The sequence below is a fragment of the Mesocricetus auratus genome, unplaced genomic scaffold, assembly GCF_017639785.1.
Source record: "Mesocricetus auratus isolate SY011 unplaced genomic scaffold, BCM_Maur_2.0 Super-Scaffold_100014, whole genome shotgun sequence".
In the NCBI taxonomy this organism is placed as follows: Eukaryota; Metazoa; Chordata; class Mammalia; order Rodentia; family Cricetidae; genus Mesocricetus; species Mesocricetus auratus.
The window spans coordinates 47,439,279-47,461,210 of NW_024429197.1; the positions used below are offsets into that span (position 1 = coordinate 47,439,279).

Sequence of the window (21,932 nt, forward strand, 5' to 3'; positions counted from 1 at the left end):
CAGTTTTATAAACTCACCATGTTAGTTCACTACGATTGCATACCATCTTCATCCCAATAAATGAGTGGTTGATACCAATGCATGCAAAGTAGTATAGTGGTTATTTCCTTATTTCAAAGAGTCATGTTACTAATAAGACAGGATAAAAGTAGGCTTGCCCTGCTTCAGTTAGTATTTGCGAGACCAGCACAATCAGTGCACTGTAGGTGCAGGTAATGAGGCATGGGATTCAGACTACAGTGGATGGGACTGGCAAACATTGACTTTTATGTAGTACTAGACTAGATACATCTGTCTGCACGAAGTCAGAAATGACTGAAATATAGGTGAGTGAGAGCAGCAGCTTTTTTTAACATGAGGAAGCAAGGAAGCAGGAAGCCCAGAGAAACTGTAGGTTATTTGAATTTATATAGAAAAAGTATGCAGTGCCCTGAGCGTAAAAGTCCAAGAAATTTTAGGTTTCTCTAAAAGCAATAGGAAATGCTCCAGGCATTTTAAACAGAAAATAACACTATCAAAAGTGTTCCCTGGTATCTCTGACCTCAGTTGAGTTGAAGCAATCACTTTTAGTCAAAACATTATTATTTTAAATAAACTTGAAATTCCGTATTTTTTCCACTGGTGATGTTTTCTAACTTCTGTATCTTGGAATATCAAAGGAAACTATGCTAATGTGTAATATAAGCTGTTAGCTAGAAGTGATCATTTCCTTTAGCCCCAACATAAATGCTAGAGCTAGTCTTTATTCTGCACCGTCAGCCTTTCTCATTTGCCACCATGGTAATGCATATGCTTGGTGTGTTTTCAGAGGTGCCTCTGATAGCGTTTTGCATGTGGAAACTGATCAAAGCCCACCTCTTCCCTTTGGGTACATCTTGAGGTCTGTGGCCTGAATTGTGTTCTGAGGCTGAATCCCTCTGTGTGTGTTCTAAGTCCCTCAGGAGGAATTCATGCAGCAGCCAGACTTGGAACCATGATGCTTTGCTTTCACTTAGTATACTGAGAGCCAACTTGAATTTAGTGATAGTCACTTCAGGCTTTCGCTTTATGATATGAACAGCAATTAATGTGGAGTGTAAATGGGCATAAGTATGACCTTTTCTACGCTTTTCAGCTAGAAGAAAATGAACAAGGCTTTAAAAAAAATGTCCAAAGTGGCAAGTATCTAATTTTCAAGTTTAATGTTTGTAGTTATGGGTCAATAGTTGACAAATGATAAAAGTTATTCGTTGGTGATCTTGTCAGTGGGTGATTTTTTCAGATGTTCATAGTTTAAAAAGAAAGGGATTGTTTGTTCATTTGTGGATCATACCACTTTAATCTACCAGTATTACCATTACTACTTCTGATGTTCCTCTTGATGACTCAGAGACAGGGCAGTAGTGCTTTTGGATGGAATTGCTTCAGATGGCTTCTGTGGAATGCACTAATGTTCTAAGATAGTAATCTTCACGCTTAATGAAGCACCGGTTCTTATCCGTAAGATATTTTTGTTCCCTTTAATTCTGTGTATTTTGATTAACGTGTTTCAATAGCTTGCTCTTAGTATATGTGTTACTCATCTTTGCATGTTTAATGTGTAATTAGTTTTGGCTGATGATGAAGAAATGGGTTTTTAATTACAAAGAATATAGCGTGTTTCAGAGTACTCTATTTTGGGGAACTAATTACTTTGGTTAAGTTTGTTTTTTTCTGTTTGTCCGGTATAATCTCATTTGTGAGGAGCACTTTGGAAAGCCATTGGCTAGAGGGTCTCTTTGCCTGCTGCTTCTCCCTCCCTCCTCCTTCCCTCAAGTAGCCTCAGTATTGCTTGTCTTGGTTTATTATATCACTTGTAGGCTTGTGAGAAATTCCAGAATAAACCTGAGTTTTAAATTGCTATCTTGGAAGCAGATTGGTGTTCAGTTTTTGTACTCCCTGTATCATCTTTAAATATTTAAATTGCAGACGCTCTGGCTGCCTCTTAAATTAGATCCTTCACTTAGTAGTTTTGACATTTCATAACCTTGCTCCTCAGGCATTAAATATTCACCTGTTTAAATGGCAGTGAAATTTTAAGGTACAAACCCATATATTAATCCAATGACTGTAGATTAGAGATCAGCTCACATTTTCTGAAGGGAGAAGCTATTGGCCCCCCACTAGAACATATGCTGGAGATTCGTTGTATTGAAGTTTTTCTAATACAGAATTCATCATGTAGAGAAAACTCATGTGAGACTTGTCTGAGGGAATTTAGTTTTAAAGACTCACAAGGGTGTTTGACACTTTGAAGATGGAGACACCCCCAGTGTGGTTCTCTAGGTGAGGACTGATAAGGCATCCATCCAATTCACAACAAAGTCAGAATGGTGACCATTACTGATAATTACTAGGTATGTTGGGCTGATAACTGATGTAAATGCCTGTAGTGAACATCCTCATCCTTCTACAAGGGTTCCCACTGTAATCTAAAGTGTACTTAGTATTCATAATTCTCTGAAATTGAAGAATTGTTTTCCTTTTCTTAGAAGGCAGGATGATGTTGACAGCGACATTCCTGACAGCAGCTTTAATTCTGAAAAACTTAGATATAGGATAGAACCTGGTGCATTATGAGAAAAGGGTCAGCATGGGTACCCTTTCTTACATTTCTTGGACATTCCTGTGGGTATCGTTCTTTATTTATATGGATTAGAGGGTATAATAAAACTAATTTTAATTGTGATGGGCAGTTTTTGCAGTTAATCTCAACTAGTGATCATTACTCTTAAGAAAAGCTTCTTTGTGGCTAGAAAGATGACTCAGAGGTTAAGAGCACTGGCAACTCTTCCAGAGGTCCTGAGTTCGATTCTCAGCAACCACATGGTGGCTCACAACCATCTATAACGAGATCTGGTGCCCTCTTCTGGTTCTGCAGACAGAACACTGCATACATAATAAATAAATAAATTTTGAAAAGCTACTTTGAAATACTTTAATTCATATGACATAAAAATAACTGGTTTAGTGACATCTTTTCTGCTATCTTTGCTTAGTTTATAGATATGTCTTAAACAGTCTAGAGTTACTTAAAAATTCTGAACTCTTAAAACAAGTGAAGTGACAAGCTAGTTCCAATAGTATGACAATGTGGGAAGAGAGCTGGACCAGGAGGAAAAGGCACAGAGCCAACATCAGTTGGTGAACCCAGAACTCAGCAGCAGCTGTGTATGACCTCAGACATGGGGTTTGTCTTACCTTTACCTCTTCTACCTCTTTTATGTGTGACCTGCCTGCCTCACAAGGGAGTTGAAGGCAAAGAAAGAAAACTATTTGATCATGATTTATATCTGGCAAAACCCTAAGCTTGAGCATGGTTTCATTGTTAAGCAGTGTTTGTTACCATCATGGGATTTAGTGTATTCTATCATCTCTGTTCTGTATATAGTAATGGAAACCGGTTCTTTGACAGCGTTATGAAGAAAGCTGTTATAAGATTGTCTTAGAGTCTTTAAAAGATGATTTGGAATGAAATAATGTGCATTTAAATGTGTATAGTAAAGTTACTATGGATGTTCATACCTGTAACCAAGCACCCACAGGCTGAGGCAGGAGGATTGATCTAAGTTTGAAGGTAACCTGGGCTACATAGTGAGTTCCAGGCCAGCCTAGGCTAAAGAATGAAGTCCTGTTTCAAAAGCCAGACCAAACAAAGAGGAAAGCAAGCAAAACAAAAGAATGGATATTGAGGGAAGGGCAACTGATCCCAGTATGCTTTCAGGTTTTACATAATCACTAAATATAAGCCCTTTATCCTAAATATATTTAAGGATAACTTAAAACACCTCGCCCACACACGTCTGAAATATACAAAGCAGTGAATGTCACCGCATGAGTAAATGACTCTGGAAAGTGGTGATGGACTCAGTTCCTCCAAACTTAATCATGGAGATCTTGACATACTCAGATGCATGTAGAGGTAAGATTTATAACACAGCCACCCCAATGATTAGACTCTAAAAAATGCCAAGCATACTAAAAAGAATCTATTTATTCCTAAGAACTACTTTTAAGCAGGTAAAATTCTATGGTTTATGTGATATAATAAGATTAAGGAGTTCATCCCAATTTAACAGGATGTGTAATGAATTGAACCTAGCTTTGAACTAGACTCACTGATTGGAGACTTGTCACCTTTCGCCACTGTGACACTCTTGCCTCATGCTAAGCTTGAACCCTGTGCCTGCGTCTCCTTCTTGCTTTATCACTCATCAACAGGGCATAAGTGCTCATGCATGACCTGTAGCCCATTTTCACAGAGTGCATTTCAGTCACATGTTTCAAGGCAGAGCGACTGCTGACTGGCTCCCTGCTACAGAAATAAAGCCATGAAATCGTCAGTCCAGAAGTGGGCCAAGTGCCGATTGTACAGTTTCCTTAGATGATTGCAAATCAGTCCAGAAAAGAGCCTTGGTATTAATGTATTCACATGACTTGGATTCAAACACACTTCAGTGACTGTGGGATCATAGGTACAGAAGTCCCAAGGCTGAATTTTTGCTTTTATTATTTTGATTACTTCAAGTTTTCCTCCTTTTTTCCCCTTTTTGTACTTACAAGTGTTCATTACTAAGTAGCTAGGTGCAAAGAGAAAAGAGTATATATGCATATTTTCTCTTCACTCTTGTGCCAGATTTCTTTGTGTAGGACAGGACAGGATAATGCGACTTTCAAATAAGCCCTTGGAACAGCATCTGTATTTTCACTTGTTAGTGAGCAAACCGATTGAATAAGTATAGGGTAGTAAATGTAAGCCCTGTTGGGGCAAGGGTACAAGATACTCAAAACTTCATATGTTTTCATCTTTTATCTTATTTCCTAGAAAGTTCTTTTTAAAAGTGACAAAGACCTGAAGGCATAAACCAAAAAAAAATGTTTGATGCTTTAGTTATTAAAACATTAGTTTTGGAATAATAAGCCTGATTAAAGATGGGTACTACTAGGTAATATGATCAGGCAGAAATAATCATATCGTGATAGTCTAGCAAGTGGGGTGATATATTATTTATGATTTATTAAAACTTGCCTGAGGATTCAGAAAGCAATGTCAGCCACAAGCCATAGGAGCCAAGCACATACCTTTAACCCCAGCAGCCAGAATCTACAAGGTGGTAGTACACACCATTAATCCTAGGACTCGAGATTAACAGGTAGACAATCTCAGTGAGTCCAAGGCCACCCAAATCTACACAAGGTTGATCCAGTCCTAAAGAGAAACAGTTCACACAAAGATGATCTCAGTACCTGGGATCACATGACTTTAATCCCAGCACTAGGGGGATATAAAAAATAGGAGCAGTCTTCAGTAATTAGTATCAGACATTCATTTTCCACCCGCATTAAGGATAGGAAGACATTCAGTCTCAGAATTCTCCAGCCATCCTGAGGAGAGGCAGCAGAATCAGCCCATTCAGCCTGAGGTAGTAGTAAGAGCTGTAGTCAGCTACTTTGCTTTTCTGATCTGCAGCTTGAAGTTTGAACACCAATATCAGTTTCTGGGTCTTTCATTTATCCTGTTAAAACCAAGTCAATCTAAGAGTTAGAGGCCTTGCCTATTTTTATGAATGATGTAGAAGACAGGCCTCGTTGCAAAATTTTTGTCCATATATAGTTGGGCATTCCTGAAGAGATCACAGGCAAACCAAAGGGAGTATGATCGGGAATCACTTAGGGCATCCGTAGGTGTCTAAATAGTGCTTATATGATGGGGCAAAGCACGTATGGATTTAAGCTTGAGCAAGAAATCTAGATGAGATGATGGACTCTGCCACAAATGCTGTGGTCCAGTGTGGTGGTGTATTCACACATATTTTTGCATTGGCCACATTTTGGTCATTTCTAAACATTAAGGATTCAATGATGAGCAAGACCTTAATAGTGATGACGATAAACTAGTGCAGACCTTTTGTCTTCCATCTTGTTCAGTCTAGGATACTTTCATTAAAAGACTTTAAGTATAAGGGAGACAGAAAGATTTAAGATCCAGAGAAGATGGACAACTCCAAGGAAATACATCACCACGGGGCTGATACACACAGGAGCTTACAGATCAGACACTGTGACAGCATGCACAAGACCCCACAAGTTCCGGTCAGACAAATCCCAACACAAGGTCCCATCACTAGCCGAAAAGCTGTCTGTAATTGGTACGTGCTTGGAAGAGGGAAAATCAGTTTTATCCAATGAAGTGACACTGGGTATATCAACCACATTCCAGGGGAAGCCTTATGATCAGGAGTATTGGCCAACACAAAATGGACTCTCTTTTCTGTCTTTAGTTTGGTGGACTTCACTAGTTGTTTTATTTTGAGATAGAGAAACAACATGAAGATGGGTGTTGGATCTGAGAAGATTTGGGGGAGGGGAAAGAATATGATGAAATTTTATTGTATGAAAAAATTTTACAAATAATTTTTAAAAGATTTTTTGAGAGAACATTAAATAGCAGTAAAAACACTTGGGGTCTAAAAATGAAGATCGTGAACTCATGGATGAGAAGACAATGAACAAAAAAGGTTATGACTCCTTAGTGTGTCTAAATCTGGGAGTTTATATGATATAAATTAGAAGACCTTCACTAGTACCAGCTACATATTTTTAAATGGACACCACCACATCCAAAGATAGTAGAGGGTGGAAAATAAGTCATAAGATGTATCTGATAACTTCAAACACATCTGTTGTTTCCTGTTGGCCTCACTGAGAACAGCCTGCTCCCATTAGTGTGCCATGCTTTGTGTACTGCTAGTCTCGTTCAAGATCGCACAGATAATGTTTAGAGCAGATGTTCCATGGAGAAATAGCATTTCATTTTTGTCTGGAACCCCTCTCCCCCAAATGAATAAACAGCATCCTACTTATATTAAGGCCAGTGTTTGCTAGCTGCCCCTTACGGAGAAATTGTCAAGGTAGGCATTATTGGATTTCTGAAAGGAGTGAGTATGCCAGTATGCTTAACCTTATTCCTCTTTTCAGGTTTCCTATGCTCGCCCAAGTTCAGCTTCTATCAGAGATGCAAACTTATATGTCAGTGGGCTTCCAAAAACCATGACCCAGAAGGAGTTGGAGCAGCTGTTTTCACAGTACGGGCGCATCATTACTTCTCGCATTCTTGTCGACCAGGTGACTGGTAAGTGGGCAGTGGTTCTGGATAGTCTTGTGCTCCCTGATGGGCAGATTGTGAAATATTCTGTCTTCTCACACAGCAGTCTTGCCTCTAGAACACATCAAAGGTATATGTGGGCCAGAAAATGCAATTTTCTGCTGGAATTGTTCATAAATATGCATGGACAGAAATAGATTGTGGAGTAGACTGAGCAAGCTTGAGTCATTTCCACCCTGAAGGTGCAGGTTTGAAGCCTGTTTCATGGCTTGTAATAAATTTATAGATGCTATAATCTTCATTTTCAAGCCTCTGTGTGAAAAAGGCCCCTATCCTCCTTATAAACAATCTTATTTTTGTGAAAAGCAAAATTTACTGCAGCAGTATGCAGCTGGTACTGTGAGCAGGATGAGGCTGAATCCACTCTGGTAATTGCTGTGGAGGCAGTTTTCCAGGGCTCTGCTGTGCCATACAGGCATACGGCAGAGGATGGAATTTTGAGTCGTAGCAGTTTGTTTTGTGCCTAATGCAACTTTTGACCAAATGAAATGAGAAGATGTTCATTAGAAGTTTATATGTAAGGAGCACTTCTGCCAGCACTGTTAGCTAACGGAAAGCTGTTGATATGGATTGGATTATTACAGATTTTTAAAACAAGTTACACAGTTTTCTACTATAAAAGCAATACTCGTCCTTTTCAAACATTTTAAAAGCAGAGAAATATGAAAAGGAGGGGGTGGAAAGTCACCTGGAGTGCTTTATTTCCATGCCAGTCATATTGTGATACCATATATTACAATGTGTGAGTTTTTATTGTAAGAAAGGAGCAGATTATCCCTGGAGTAAAAATCAGACCACAGTTTTAGTCATCAAGTGGAGATCAGTTCAGTTGTGAATTTGGCCAGAGTGGTCTGCTTTTCCTTTCTGTGTTGTTAACTGGCCTCACAGGAAGTGCTCTTCATAGGCTTCTGGGTAGAGACTCAACAGTGTGTACACTTGCCTGTGAGAATGACCTGTAGATTGTGCTGCCTTGAGGAAGTCTGCGAGTGTACAAGACAGGGCGTCAGCTGCAATAGCTGTTCCACGATCCTCCTGATGCCACTGTGTCACACTGTGGTGCATTGCACACACTCACACTGTTCACGAGGCTGAGTAGAAATCCAAGCATAACAATTCAAACAAGATTTATTCCAAGCAACAGAAATACCTCTTTATTCATAGCATTTTTTAAAAAGAATTTTGTACCTAATGAGAAATTGGTGGACTGAGACTAGGCTTCATCTATGATATGGAAATCCTGTCTCTTCCCTTTAATAATTGCCCTTCCGGAGTGTGAAGGATGACAGGTGGACAGACTTAGTATTTCCTTAGTGTGGCCCATACCCCTGGCATCAGCAGCCTGATAGAAATTTCTAGAACTACAAATTCTGGGGTCCTACTCCAAATTTACTCAACCCTGAGGATAGGCACCTTCTCCCCCACACACACACACTTTAAGTAGTCTCACCTTTGAGGATGCCAGTTTTTAATCTGTGCTTTCCTAATGGAGCAGCCAAAATTTACAGTGTTTTATTTTCTTTTTCTCTTCTTGTATGTGTTTTGTTATTTTTTTCCTTTCCTTTTGTTTTTTTACATTTTTCTTTATTTTAAATTCAAGATCTCACTCTGTGATCAAGTTGGCATCTCACACTTGTAGCAAACCACCTGCTTCAGCCTGCTGAGAGTTGGAAATATATTAGCTGGGTTGTTAGGAGCCCGTAGATAAATGAAAGGGTATATTTATAATTATTTCTTCTTCATACTTACAACTTTCAAGAAAAGCATGTACTTTCCCTGAAATGGGGAGGGGGGATATGAAGCCCAGCAGTTTCGGTATTCAGCCATCAAGTGTTTACCGTCTATAATTCATTGTCATTTATACAAAAAAGGCAAAGTGACAGACGATATCAGACTAAGCGTATGTGTAGAACATGCCTTATTTACCTTAGGAAAAATCTGAGCCTTATCCAGGCTTGTTGTAAGGCAAACAGACCCCTTTTCCTTTTGAGGTTGCTCTAAGATGGTCTAGGTTTTCTCGGTAGCCCCTCCTTTCTTCACTGGCCCACTTGGAATTATCTGTACTTTCCTACCTACTAGTCTAAAACCTGGTCCTGTGAGAATCTGGTTGGTTGCCAAGAAGGCATTTCTCTGCAGCTGCTTACCTTGTGTTGACCAGCTGTGATTATCTGTTCACCTGCCTGTGACGATTAAATGGAATGAGCTGTGAATCAGGCTGCTGTTTCTCGTAAACTGGAAAATGCATGTTTATGCCTTGCTTTGCCATTGCTGGTTAAGGGGAATGCTGGAGGAGCCAGGAAGCTACCAGTTCTACTGACTTAACTTGGAAAGTCTTACCTTTTACTCCATGCAACATTACTTCTGTAATATATAGCTAAAGAGAAACATGGGGGACTCAGAATGTGCAGGACCATCTTCAATTTTTTTCTTTTCTTTTTTCCCTTTTTTGTTCTTCACCAGAGGGTTTCTCTGTGTGCCTTGATTCTCCTGGAATCTGCTTTGTAGACCAGAGCAGAGATCCTCAAACAGAGATCCGCCTGCCTCTGCCTCCCAAGTGCTAGGATTAAAGGTGTGTGCCACCACCACCTGGCTAGATTTTGAGAGACCTTCATGCTATATGATGTGATTAAGATGAATGTATTACTTAGAATTTTAGTTGAGCTATATCTGCTCTAGAGTTTTTTTTTTTTTTGTAAATGCTTGGTTTTGTTCTTATTTCAAGGGAAGGGGCTGTCAGTCTGATAGCATGCTTTGAAAATTGGAATTCAGGCATGCAGTTGATGTTACTACAGAAAGCATAGGAGGCAGGAAGGAATGCAGGGGAAGAAAGCATGGGTTTATATACTTTGTGATTTCTTGGCTTCTTGACAAGCACGTGATAGTGAAAACTCACATTGTATAGGTCATTTTGTGCATTTTAAAAAAGGTAGAAAATTGAGATCCTAAGTTGAATTGCTAAGGTAAAATTTTCTTCCTGATGTGATTTTTGTGGCAAATGTTATATGTGGGTGAAAAGATGTTCGTGAGAAGGAAAAATTAATTTATCCTTTCTTCTCTTCTTCCCCTCTCCTGCTCCCTCTTTCCCAAATCTTTACTTAAATCTACCTTAGGCATATCAAGGGGTGTAGGGTTTATTCGATTTGACAAGCGGATTGAGGCAGAAGAAGCTATCAAAGGCCTAAATGGCCAGAAACCTCCTGGTGCCACAGAGCCAATCACTGTAAAGTTTGCTAATAATCCAAGCCAAAAAACCAATCAGGCCATCCTTTCCCAGCTGTACCAGTCTCCAAACAGAAGGTACCCAGGACCGCTAGCTCAGCAGGCACAGCGTTTTAGGTAAGTCTGGTCCAGTTCTCGTGCCCAGCTAATAAATTGGAGGAGAATGTGCAGGTTTACTGTCAAGTAATTGTATCAACAAGATCTCTGCTCTGAGTTTGTCATTACTGTTGTTTTCTTTCTTTATTTTTCTTTAATGGGCACAGAGAAAACATACTTGGGGAAATAGCAACTTTTGAAGGTGGGGGCAAATTACTGTAAAAGCAGTTCTCCTCCAGGAGTGATTTTGCCTCCAAAAGACATTTGCCAAAGTGTAGTCATTCGTGATGGCATAATTTGGGTGGAGATGTGACTCACATCTAGTGGGTAGAGTCCAGGGATGCTGCTAAGCACCCTGCAGCATTCATGGTACCCAGCAGCCACAGGTGTCTGGGCCCCAAGCACAGTTTAAGAAAACCCGACCTACAGACAATAAAGTCTGATGTGCTGTTTTCCTTTTGCTACTGTTTTCTTGAGAAGAATTTTTGTGTTTGAGCTGTTAAGTTGAGCTCTTTCAGTTAGTATTATCTCAGAATGTAGACATTGTTAGAGATACGTTACCTATGTGAATGCCCTAAGTTTCCAAAAGTGGACCCCTGTCTCCTTTTATACAATTTAGAGGTTGACCAATATAGCTATAATGGTTCAGAGAGGAAATAACATTACATTTTCTGAGTCATGGTTTTTGCAAACATGCCCCCTCCTCCTTTCCCTTCTTACCATTTCCCTTTCTCTTTTCTTTCTCATTTTCTTTTTCTTTTCAGCTCTTTAAAAATCTAAGTCATTTGCTACGCCATACAGAAAGTAATGGCAGTCTGGATTCTGCCTCTGTGTGGTTATTCACGGATTCATTAACTCAAAGAAGTCACTGAGTGAAGTCACTGGTGGACATAAATACTCCAAGTTCTCAAGTTAGCATTAAGCTAGTCCTTGAGTTAACAACCAGACCATGAGTCATTCAGAGCACAACTGTATGTGAAAAAAAAAGTGACTTGGAGTAGTAAACATCTGATTTTATGAACAAGTAACCCAGTTTTTATTTCCCAGGATGTTGTAAATACCATTTGGCCAGTTGGTATGGTAGAATCACATTGCATATAACTCCTAAGTTAACGTTTTATAAGTTCATGTAAATCTTTATTCTTTCCTTCCTGAGACAAAATAGTTAATTACCAAAACACATAATCACAAATGTTGTAAGCTTAATTTACATGTTTTCTAGCCCTAGTCACATACATTTTTCCCCATTGGTACATTGGAGTGTTGAAAAGAGAAGGAAAAAAATCAACTTAAAATATCTCCTTCTAAAAATACTTATGTGTGTTACTTAGGTGTGAAAGGAAATTTCTGTAAATGCCAGGTTGAATACCTACTTAAGTTAGCATTCTCTCTGGAGAATGATGGCATTGTCAAAGGCTGTGTTGATGAAGATGACCAGTTCCCTGGTTCATTGAGTTTGTTTAGCTGTTATAATTTTGAGAGAAAAAGCATTGGGACAAACAAAATGTGTGTCACCTTTGATCTTGGTGACAAGTAGTGACAGTTGAAGTAAAGGACAAGCACATGAGCTCTTTGATTATTTCCTTCTGTAGAGGAAATTATCACAGCACCCCTTTTCAGTCACAGACGCATGCCTTCTCCCTGACATCTTTTCTGACTAGTCCCCCTTACCAGTTAGTTTTAGTTTGCTGTTAGAAGAAAGCTATACTGTTTTCAATTAAAGCTGTCGTTTTGTTTGGTTGTTGCTTATTAGAAGAGCATTCCTAGACTCTTAAGACCAGACCAGAGAACTCACAGGTAGCACTGAGAGTCCTGAGCACTGGCTAGCACATACGTGGGTAGCAAGTGCTGGACAGTGGGCACCACAGCATCCTCACTGAATCTTCCTGTCCCTCCGGTAAATCCCCCTTTCCTTTTATTTTTTGATGATGGGATAAAGTTTTCCAAGGTTGTCCTCATGATTAAATTTAAAACTTATCTTCCATCCATTTTACAGTACAAAGAGTCTTTTAGCAGTATATATTACCTGAGATTCTTTGGCCCTCACAGAAAGACTGTAGAAAAGGGGCACAAGGTCACATTAGTTGAAAGGAAAACCTGTCATTAGTAAGTGAGGATTGCAGTACATTGAAGCTGCTCCTGAGGCTGAGGCAGGAAGATCACTGGGAGTTATGGACTAGATTATGCAATGCTTTTCTTAATGCACTACGTTTGACATCAACTGGGTAGCCTCAGAGGAGTAGCTGCTGCCAGCGGATCCAATGAGAGCAAAACAGAAAGCAATCAGGAATTAGGACAGAACTTTCTCTTCTTAAACTCTTGTTCTCTCCCCCATCTCTGCTCATCCCTACCCCCACTGCCTCTGTCTAAGTGGTAAAATATGAAGTACCAGTGTTCTAGAGAATGTATGTTTGATCTAGACTATGTACTGGGAGAAGCTGAGTCTTAATTTCTACAATTCAGATTTATCCTGATGTGGGACTGGTGCTTTTTAAAGGTTTCTTTAATTTGTTTATCATTGCCTTGAATTTCCTCATGTTTTTTATTGAATGAAAATTGATCTCTTTGAGCTTTTGAGACACTTGAATTAAGGACTTGAAGTTTTGTTGGTATCTTGCCCGTCTCTGTAGTGGAGGTCCAGCTATTTCTTCATAATATTTATTGTTATAATGCCTTTGCTTTGAGTTTGCCACTTCTCAGCTTGAATTTTAGAAAGCTCATTGTGTATTTTTATGTTATCCTGGTACCTTGATATCTGAGAGGACTGGAGAATATAAGTGATATTAAGAGGAAAGGACTTTCAGTGCTCATGAAGATAAAAAAGTAAAATTCCATGTAATAAAGATTAATTTTAAAAGTGGGTTTATGAGCTTTATGGCTCAATCTGTATTGATAATTTGAATTATTTAAACACTGCTAATCTGATGGGCTTGTTGATGTGTTTATAGTTTTCAAAATAAAACAATTTATTTGGTTACATGATGCAATTTCAGCCCATTAAGCATATTCTTAGTACAGGATCTCCAGATTCAATTGAACAGAAAATTTTCTCATTCATTCTTGTGAGATAGATTTAACTTTATTGAGTGATCTATGCAGTGACCTATGTGTCTGCTTCTGTGAGTCATTTTGTATTTTTGAGAAGCTCATAAGTCAACCGTTGGGTTGAGCTTCAGGTATGTTGCTGGTTGCATTAGCTTGATCTTATGTTGGAAGACATCAAACCTCATAAATAATTTTCCTCATTCTTAGAAGACTTGATGCCATGTTACGGAATAAGGGAACATTTTGATGAGCCCCATTCTTTAGAGAGGTTTGATAATTCTTTCAGTGCCCAGAATTATATTTTCTTATTGTCTTTTTCACATTATATCTGACTTTAATTGACTTTTAAAATTTCCCTTTCAATATGGTCTTTCCTTAACCTACTAGCTAGATAGCTTGAAAATCAGGCAGATACCTTAATTTTATGGTGTATTTCTAAATACCCCGCTTTGAAATGAAGATGTTCTACCTGATGGAAGGTGCTGTTAAAAATATTGCCCAGTAATAATCTGAATTACATTATCTTGGTGATAGGAACTGTTCCCAGATGTCTTCACTGTGCATCTGTGTGCACATGGATTGGGCCTCTATAGTCAGTGAACTTGAAACTCTGAGTTCTAACCACACATACAAAGATAGGAAAAAGATGAAATGTATATTCTATCCAATATAGTAATGCACCGATAAATGTTATACTGACGTATTTGCCTAAAGTATCTTAGGAAAGAAGATTTTGCTTTAAGTGAGCTTCAAAAAGTGTTAATATATATCACTTTGAATTTTCTCACTGCATGTAAGAGATGTTGAGTTGACTTGTGTTTAGCCTCCTGATGTGGTTTCTATGAGAATTAGGGAAATAACTCGTTCACTTTTTTATTTCTTGAGTTTTCCTCACTGAATCATCCTCAATCCAATTTCCCTTCTCTTGGGAATCTTTCTTTAAGTAAAGGATGTCTTAAGCGAAGCTAGGTTTTTCTATCTACTCTTCCAAATAAGTTTGAAAATTGAGTTATATACCAGCTAATGGGAGTGACATTGGTCACCTTCTTTCAGAAAGGCTCAGACTTCCTTGGGAATCATATGATACCCTGGAGAGTAGATGCAGATATTGGTGCAGTCCATATGTTAAATATAATTTAAGAACATTCTGGTTTTAAATAGCAAAATATACATGCAATTGACTCCTTAACATTTACTCCTATGGTGGAAAACGTCATCATTGTGTGCCCCTATGTTACCGCAGAGGCCACTAGACTGGGCCCCACTTTCATTTTTAGGTGATCGTGTATGAAAGTAGTGCTTGAGCTGTGGGACATAAAGTGAAGGTATGACAGCTGTGCCAGGGGTAATATGACATTTTCTCCCGTAGCTGTACAGTTTACAATTTGCTGCCTGCTGCTGGACAAAGATTGTTGGATGTCCAAATGAAGTGTGCCCATTGCCTTCTCTAGATTCAAATGGGACGCATAGATGTATGGCAGGAGAATCAGGGAGAATTGGTTTTTCAGCTGCATGTAGTCATCCAGGTGCTGTGCCTGGGCTGTTTCCTAGAGCAGTATCCCACACCCCTGTTGATGGGGGAGGGGGAGGAGGGAGAGAGGGAGAGAGGGAGAGAGGGAGAGGTATAGACAACTGAGTTGTCTCTAAAATCGGGAGATAAATGAAGATCAGGGGGCCATACGACCCCACGGGTCAGGCAGCTGTGAGACCCATTGAGGGTCTGGAGAGACTTAGGTGGAAAAGTCCTAGATTTCCTAGAGATTGTGGGATGGGATAGAGTTGGGAACTGAGATGTCTTCCCTCGGTGTTTGTAGCTTACTCCCATGGCAGGTTTGGACTCCATCCTATCTTAAAAGCAGACACATTGAAAGGAAATTCTGTGTTGGGAGTTCGGTTGCTCTCTCCTAAGTGGGTGGAGGGAAAATGGAGCTTCTGAATTTCATCCTTTAGTCACTTTGGACAGGGACTTCAATACATTCATCTGTCCCACAGATACCGTTTGTCAAATGCATTTCATATCTATCATTCCAGTAATTTGATGAACTTCTCTGTATCAGGTCGCTTTGTGGCTGGTGTTGCAAATTTGCATCCATTTTTCTTGGTGTTTGTAACCGTGGTTTTTTTGTATATAAAGGCATGACATCTTTATTCATCTTCACTCTGCAGAACACAAAGTCCTCTGACTTTCTGTACTCTTCGCAACTGCTCTATGCTTTGTGTGTGCAAATATTCTCACCCAGTCTGCCTTCTAGTTTCCATCCTGCATTAAGTGGTGGGTGACTATTTTGGTAACTTTTACTTTTATACATAATCATCAGGTATGTGATAAACATGCAATGCTCAGGCTGTCTGTGCTAAGTAGTACATTTGAGAGGGCCATGGAACATGGCAGGCCCAAATAAACGGAGGAGGATCTCGTGCCACTGTGACCTGTTCTCTTGTCTCACGCTTTACATTACAGCAAGTCAACATTTCCTTCTCATGTTTACAAAACACACAAATGCCCAGTGGAGACTGAGATTAGGATGTGCAAAGACAACATTCTTTCATATCTGAAAGACCAGAAGGAATACACTGGCCTTTATAAAAACTGAGAGGAGTTCCTTTTCTTCCATGCTCTGCTGTGTGCTTGAGCTAGACAAAAAAAAAAAAATCTGATATCCACCCACTTACCCTTTCTCAGGTGTTAAAAGACAAAATAATTGTGCCTCACCCCTGAACTCGGCTGTCTTTGGAGAGTAGGGAGCATTCTCACAGTTGGATGGTTTTATGGCTATGCATTAGACATGCCTGCTCCTCACTTGTAACTTATTGGTGAATTCTAGAAACTTGAGGCACCCTCAATAGTCTTCCTGACATTGATAACGCAGGATAACACAAATTCTATACAGCCAAGTTTGTCTATAAAAGTCTATGCACTTGTAATTCTATATCTTTGATTTTAAAAGATCAAACAGCTCTGAAGTTACTAGCCTTTTGAGCTTAGGCTACCTGGTTAATTTTTCTGTGCTTCAGTATCCTCGGGAACAAATGGAATTGTGCCAAGTAGAAGTGATGAAGTTTATGCAAGTACTGGTCAGTTCCAGTGGGACTCAGATGTTAACTGTTCTAGCGCCTTCATATTTTGTTCCTGGCTGTTTTTTTCAGATGACCACTGCTTTTTTTTCTTTGCTACACTCACCCTGTAGAGATTGCCAGTGTTCTATAACAGTGGGTGCCCATTCTCTCAGGAATAGTAAAAGATCCAGTGTTTGGAGACGTCACACATATATTTTGTGCACAATTATCCCCTTGGAAGGTGGCAGTAATGAGCCTAGCTTTCATGAACTTCAAGGGGGAAAATTAAACACTGAAGTTTGCTAAATGTGTGTTTTGCAGGTTGGACAATCTGCTCAATATGGCTTATGGAGTGAAGAGGTAATGACACAGGTTCATGATACTCATAATCCCTTCCCACAGTTCTTTGATTTGGGGAGCAGTATTTCCACCCTCATAATTTATGTTGGGTTTTCTTTTGCATGTATAGCCTCTTGTAAAGCTGCTTACGGAGTGCATTTGACTCATGGAATACTTTTATACCACTGTACACCACTGTACACTGTCTTTTAAAAAGTCATTATTTGTTTCAGATTGCATCGCTACATTATAGCATGTTTATGTTATGTGTTGGTTTTTCTCCCCTCCCTGTCCTGTTTAACTCATGAAGCCAATTTTTAGATTTCTTTGCCATTTTCAGTGCAGCAGATAATGGTCATTTCATAACCTATCAACACCTGGATTGTTTGTCTGTCACTGCAAGCTACAAATACAGCCTTGGTTGACACATCAAATAGCTGTATACATCTGTTGGGAAAGGGGAATTGCTGAATTTAGGGAAATGGAAAAGGGGAAAGAACTTAAACCCATTGCTGTAACCAATCTATGTTCCTTTTTTGTGTGTGTATGTCTGTTTCTTATTTTGTTTAGTAGGTTTTCACCAATGACGATTGATGGGATGACCAGTCTGGCTGGAATTAATATTCCTGGGCACCCCGGAACAGGCTGGTGCATATTTGTGTACAACCTGGCCCCTGATGCAGACGAAAGTATCCTGTGGCAAATGTTTGGGCCTTTTGGAGCTGTCACCAACGTGAAGGTCATCCGTGACTTTAACACCAATAAATGCAAAGGTTTTGGATTTGTGACTATGACAAACTATGATGAGGCTGCCATGGCGATAGCTAGCCTCAATGGATACCGTCTGGGAGACAGAGTACTGCAGGTCTCCTTTAAGACAAACAAAACGCACAAAGCCTAATGAGCTCTTGTCCTCAGTCCATTTATATATGAAAACTATACAACAAAAGCAAGTTAAGAGAAACTTTATACATTAGTAAATGTCTTTGTAAGTCAGTGTTGAGATGGGGATAAAATGACTACTTAGCATCCTAAGAAATATGTGAGATTTTTTATTGCTAGTATTTGAATTAAAACTTCTTAAATATCTTTTATGTTTGAATATGGACAAGAGGTACAGGGTTTTTACCTGTCACATTGCATTCTATTGCCTTCTTTGAAGAAGGTGGACCTTTTAAAGTGTTTCAGCTAAGGGAAGACATTTCTTTTCTTTTTACATAACTGCCTTGAACCTGTGAGTAGATATTGAGGCTTTGTGTTGTAACTCTTCAGTTGGTTGTGCCTCTCCCCACCTCCTTTTCTTTCTTCTTTTTCTTTTTGTTCTTTAATTAGCTTTGTGTTTGGTTTACATTTAAAGCATTGCTGTTATGTCTCAGAAAAGTATTTTGAAGTTTACATTTTTATTTATGAAGTTACAAACAGTATTTATTTTGTAATTCTGATTTGGGCTGGGGCAGGGGGGGCGACATTATAAACGCTTATTGTAAGAATACTGGAGAACTTTTCGTAAAGCAGTACCTTGCCAAAGAGATAAGAGCCTCTTTGATGTGGGTTTAAAAAAAGCATCTATTTTTATAAAAAAGAAAATTTGGAGAAACTTTTTACTGGTCCTGGAACAAATATTTTGACTTGAATACTTTGAGAAATCTCTTCATATGACACCTAGTGAGCTTTTAAAATTTACCAGGAAATTTGCAACAGTTGGAAAATTTAGAAAGATTTATGATGTAGGAAAATACTTTTGAGATCTTTGTATGAGAGGAATTGAGTCAGTGAGGGAACACTGCTGGTTTCATTTTCGTAATCACCAGTGGGGTGTCCGATCATCCTGGTTGCTATGTGATAGATGGCTCACATTGATTTGTGATTTTGAAACAAATAAAAAAATTTACAAAAGAATATATAAGAGCAGGCAAGAAATTTAAATTACCAAGAGATGGGGGAAAATCTGTTCTTCCTAAAGAAATCCCTTCAGATAGAGCTCATGGTGTTTAGTGATGTACTTGCAGTATCGTTTGAAGAATTGTTTTGTCTTAAGGAAAAAAAGATGCTGCACATGATTTGTACTGCAGCAAGTCAGCAAAGGCGATCTGAGTTGGATATATTTGAAGGTATTTTGAGAGTTACGTTTAAGGCTAACACCTGAGCTTTGTGTGATGTAAATAAGACCTTGTGTTTATGAACCTTTCAGCTAATTTTATTTTCTTTCCCTTACATATCAAGTGATGTTCAGGTTTTGAATGTTTTGTATCAGTTTTTTCCTTTGTAAATGGCACTAACATTGTTACTTGAGGTCTTGCTTATTCACTTCTGTTGTCCTGAGGACTTGAATTTACAGTGCATCAGATTCGTTGCGAATTCTGTCTGTAGATAGTCTAGCTTCAGCTGTTTATGGTGATGCTACATTTTCGTTTATAAATATGTTTGTGGTAAAAAAAGAAAAATGAGTATAACCATAGGTTTTGAACAAATTTCCTTACATTTTTCATACAAAAATCATAAATATCTGTATGCTATTGAAATTTAACTTTGTATGATGCTTAAACCACTATTTGGGGAAATAATAAAATAAGTCTTTACCATGTATGAGAGAAATTTTAAAAAATACAAAATATTTTCTGATTAGCATCTAGCTTATAATAAATTTTCAAAAAAGCTGAAGGCAAGCACTGCCTTCATCAGGATGCACTGAGAACTATATAGTTACGTTACGTCCTGCGTTTTGTATAAACTGAGATGCTCATATGCTTCCCCTTAGAACAGGCAATGTGCTATGCATAACATAGTTGTACATTATCTTTGCAGTTGCTTTGAGTTCTATTCTTTATTATTTAAAACTGTAGTTATAAAACTTTTCAGTATAGTACAGTACATATACTGTGAGGCGCGTGCTAAAGTGAATAAGCGAGTTTTCATGCTGACCCACTCAATGCTCTTCAGAACTCAATTGGCTTAGCACTTTCTCATATCCTTAGGTGCATTTAGATTGTCAGAGTTAACCTGCGTTTAAAAAAATAAAAAATAAAATACATGTATATACTTAAAAAAATAAGGTTTCCCTTGTGGGAAAACAGCAGCTACACGCTTCTTTCCTGTACTACTGTAGCAAACCAAGGCATTGATGAGAGGGCATGCAAATTGTGCTTCACTTTACAGTGTTCATCGGAGCACTTAATAAAATGTAAGGCTGGTATTTATTTGAAGTTGTACAGTATGACTTAATTCACATCTGTTGGAATAGAAAATATATTCTGTTGAGTATTTAAGAGGCTGTACATGTTTTCTTTTGTGTTTGGATTCTTTGTGCTTTTTCATGTTCGGTACATCAATAAACAAAGTTGAAGGGAAAGAACTGTGGCGTATCTTTAAATACATCGGGGTTGTGGGGCACCAATACTCAGTCTAGTAAAAAAGTTATTTAAGTAAAAAAAGGGGCGTTCTTAGAGTTCTAGTTGAAAGCTGTGCTTTCTGAAAGGCATCCAGAAGACAAGTTAACTGAAAGGAGAATTTGGAAAAACAAACAAAAAGCCAAACAAAACGAAACCCATAAACAAAAGCCGTGACTGAATAATACTCTGATTAGTCTTCTGTCAAATACGCTTCTAGGTGACTCTCGCTGGGACACGGCCATTCATCAGCTGCTTGCAAAGCTTGAGGACTCGTTGTTCTCACTCTCACCAATTTAACCTTCAGCCATGGGTACAAGCAGAGTTTACACACAGTCACTTGAGCCAGTGCAGGGGCACAGGGGCACGCGCAGAAGACAGCTTTGTTCTGCTTCCCTCAGGAAGACTGAATTCCCCAGAGGTGTTGGGGTGTGACACTGTTGTTGCCCAGTTGCTGTCTCCTTAACAGAGTTTTTCCTAAACAGGAAACTCACCTTCCGTTAGGTGAACATGTGTACAGCACACGTGTGCAAATTGTGACCTGTGCCAGCTTTGTCCATGCTTCATTTACGGATTTAATCGCAACGTGTCCCTGGCAGATGAATGGACGGAAACACATTTCTCGCCGTTCCATTTGGTTGTCTGTCTGCCCATCGGTCTGTCTGAGACAGTCTCACTGTGTAGTCCTGACTGGCCTGGAACTCACAGAGATCTGCCCGTCTCCTGAGTGTTGGGATTAAAGATGAGCACCAGTGTCCCCAGCTTCTTGCTGTTCTTTTCTGCAAGAATTCTACTTTTATAAAACTTCAGAAAGCTCGGTATGATTTTTTAAAGTGTACTGAATAACTTTTTTGATTGCATTGGTCACACTTTGCTTATGGTAAAAGCCATGTTAAAAAAGTATTTATTCTGCATTCACAACCTAATAGCCAATAGGGACTGAGTGGCAAATTACTTCCTCTCCCTCCAACCTGCAATTAAACTAAACTCTCCATATTTCCCATTATGTGAATTTCATCATTTTACATGTGTGATGTCGAACACCCTTCCCACCCCTCTCTCCTCTCACATTATCAGAGTTTTGATTAGTTTGCTTGCCAGTAGTTCTTTTACATTAGAGCCGATAGTGGGAGAAAAGAAACCCATAAGAGGGAGGGTTGTGAAACTACTGTTGTATTTGTGGAGAAATTACATTTTCCCCTTCAGATTCCTTTGCCACGTGTGCTTGGGAATCATTCAAATTACACTGCAATTCACTGCTACAGTAAATGACAATAACTGTTAACATGATTTCAGATTAATCTGATTTAAAGAGAAATGTTGGCATGTTAATCTTCCCAAGATTCCACCCTTTACAAGATATTTTAAAATGTAGTGTAAATTTACAACTACTCATTCAATAGTGTTACCTTCAAAACAAAAAATGCAAGTATCTTAACAGTAAGGGTGTAGGAACTATAATCCCAGGTTTCTTAATGCACTTCTTTAGTACAGTATCCATATGTCACTTTATAAGTAGAATAAGAAAAAAGACATGTCTCTGTTACCATATCAGAACAATGGCGATTTGAATGACAAGTTTTTGTAGTCTGTCATTGCAGTGAATAGTC

The 21,932-nt window shown here is 38.8% G+C and overlaps 1 protein-coding gene across 24 annotated transcripts in view; it reads left to right on the forward strand.

The window, feature by feature from the left end:
• The window catches only part of Elavl2 (ELAV like RNA binding protein 2), a 155,892-nt gene extending 135,607 nt beyond the window's left edge, over nt 1-20,285 (forward strand). For 17 of the 24 annotated variants that reach the window (XM_013116516.3, XM_021229618.2, XM_021229621.2 and 14 more), the window contains 4 exons: nt 6,997-7,150; nt 10,291-10,516; nt 16,919-16,957; nt 17,507-20,285. In XM_013116516.3, the coding sequence (XP_012971970.1) occupies nt 6,997-7,150; nt 10,291-10,516; nt 16,919-16,957; nt 17,507-17,837 (750 nt within the window). In that variant the 3' untranslated portion in view covers nt 17,838-20,285. The remainder of the gene's footprint in view (nt 1-6,996; nt 7,151-10,290; nt 10,517-16,918; nt 16,958-17,506) is intronic. The other 7 variants (XM_021229625.2, XM_021229620.2, XM_021229623.2 and 4 more) reach the window with 3 other exon arrangements.
• Nucleotides 20,286-21,932: the final 1,647 nt, after the last annotated feature.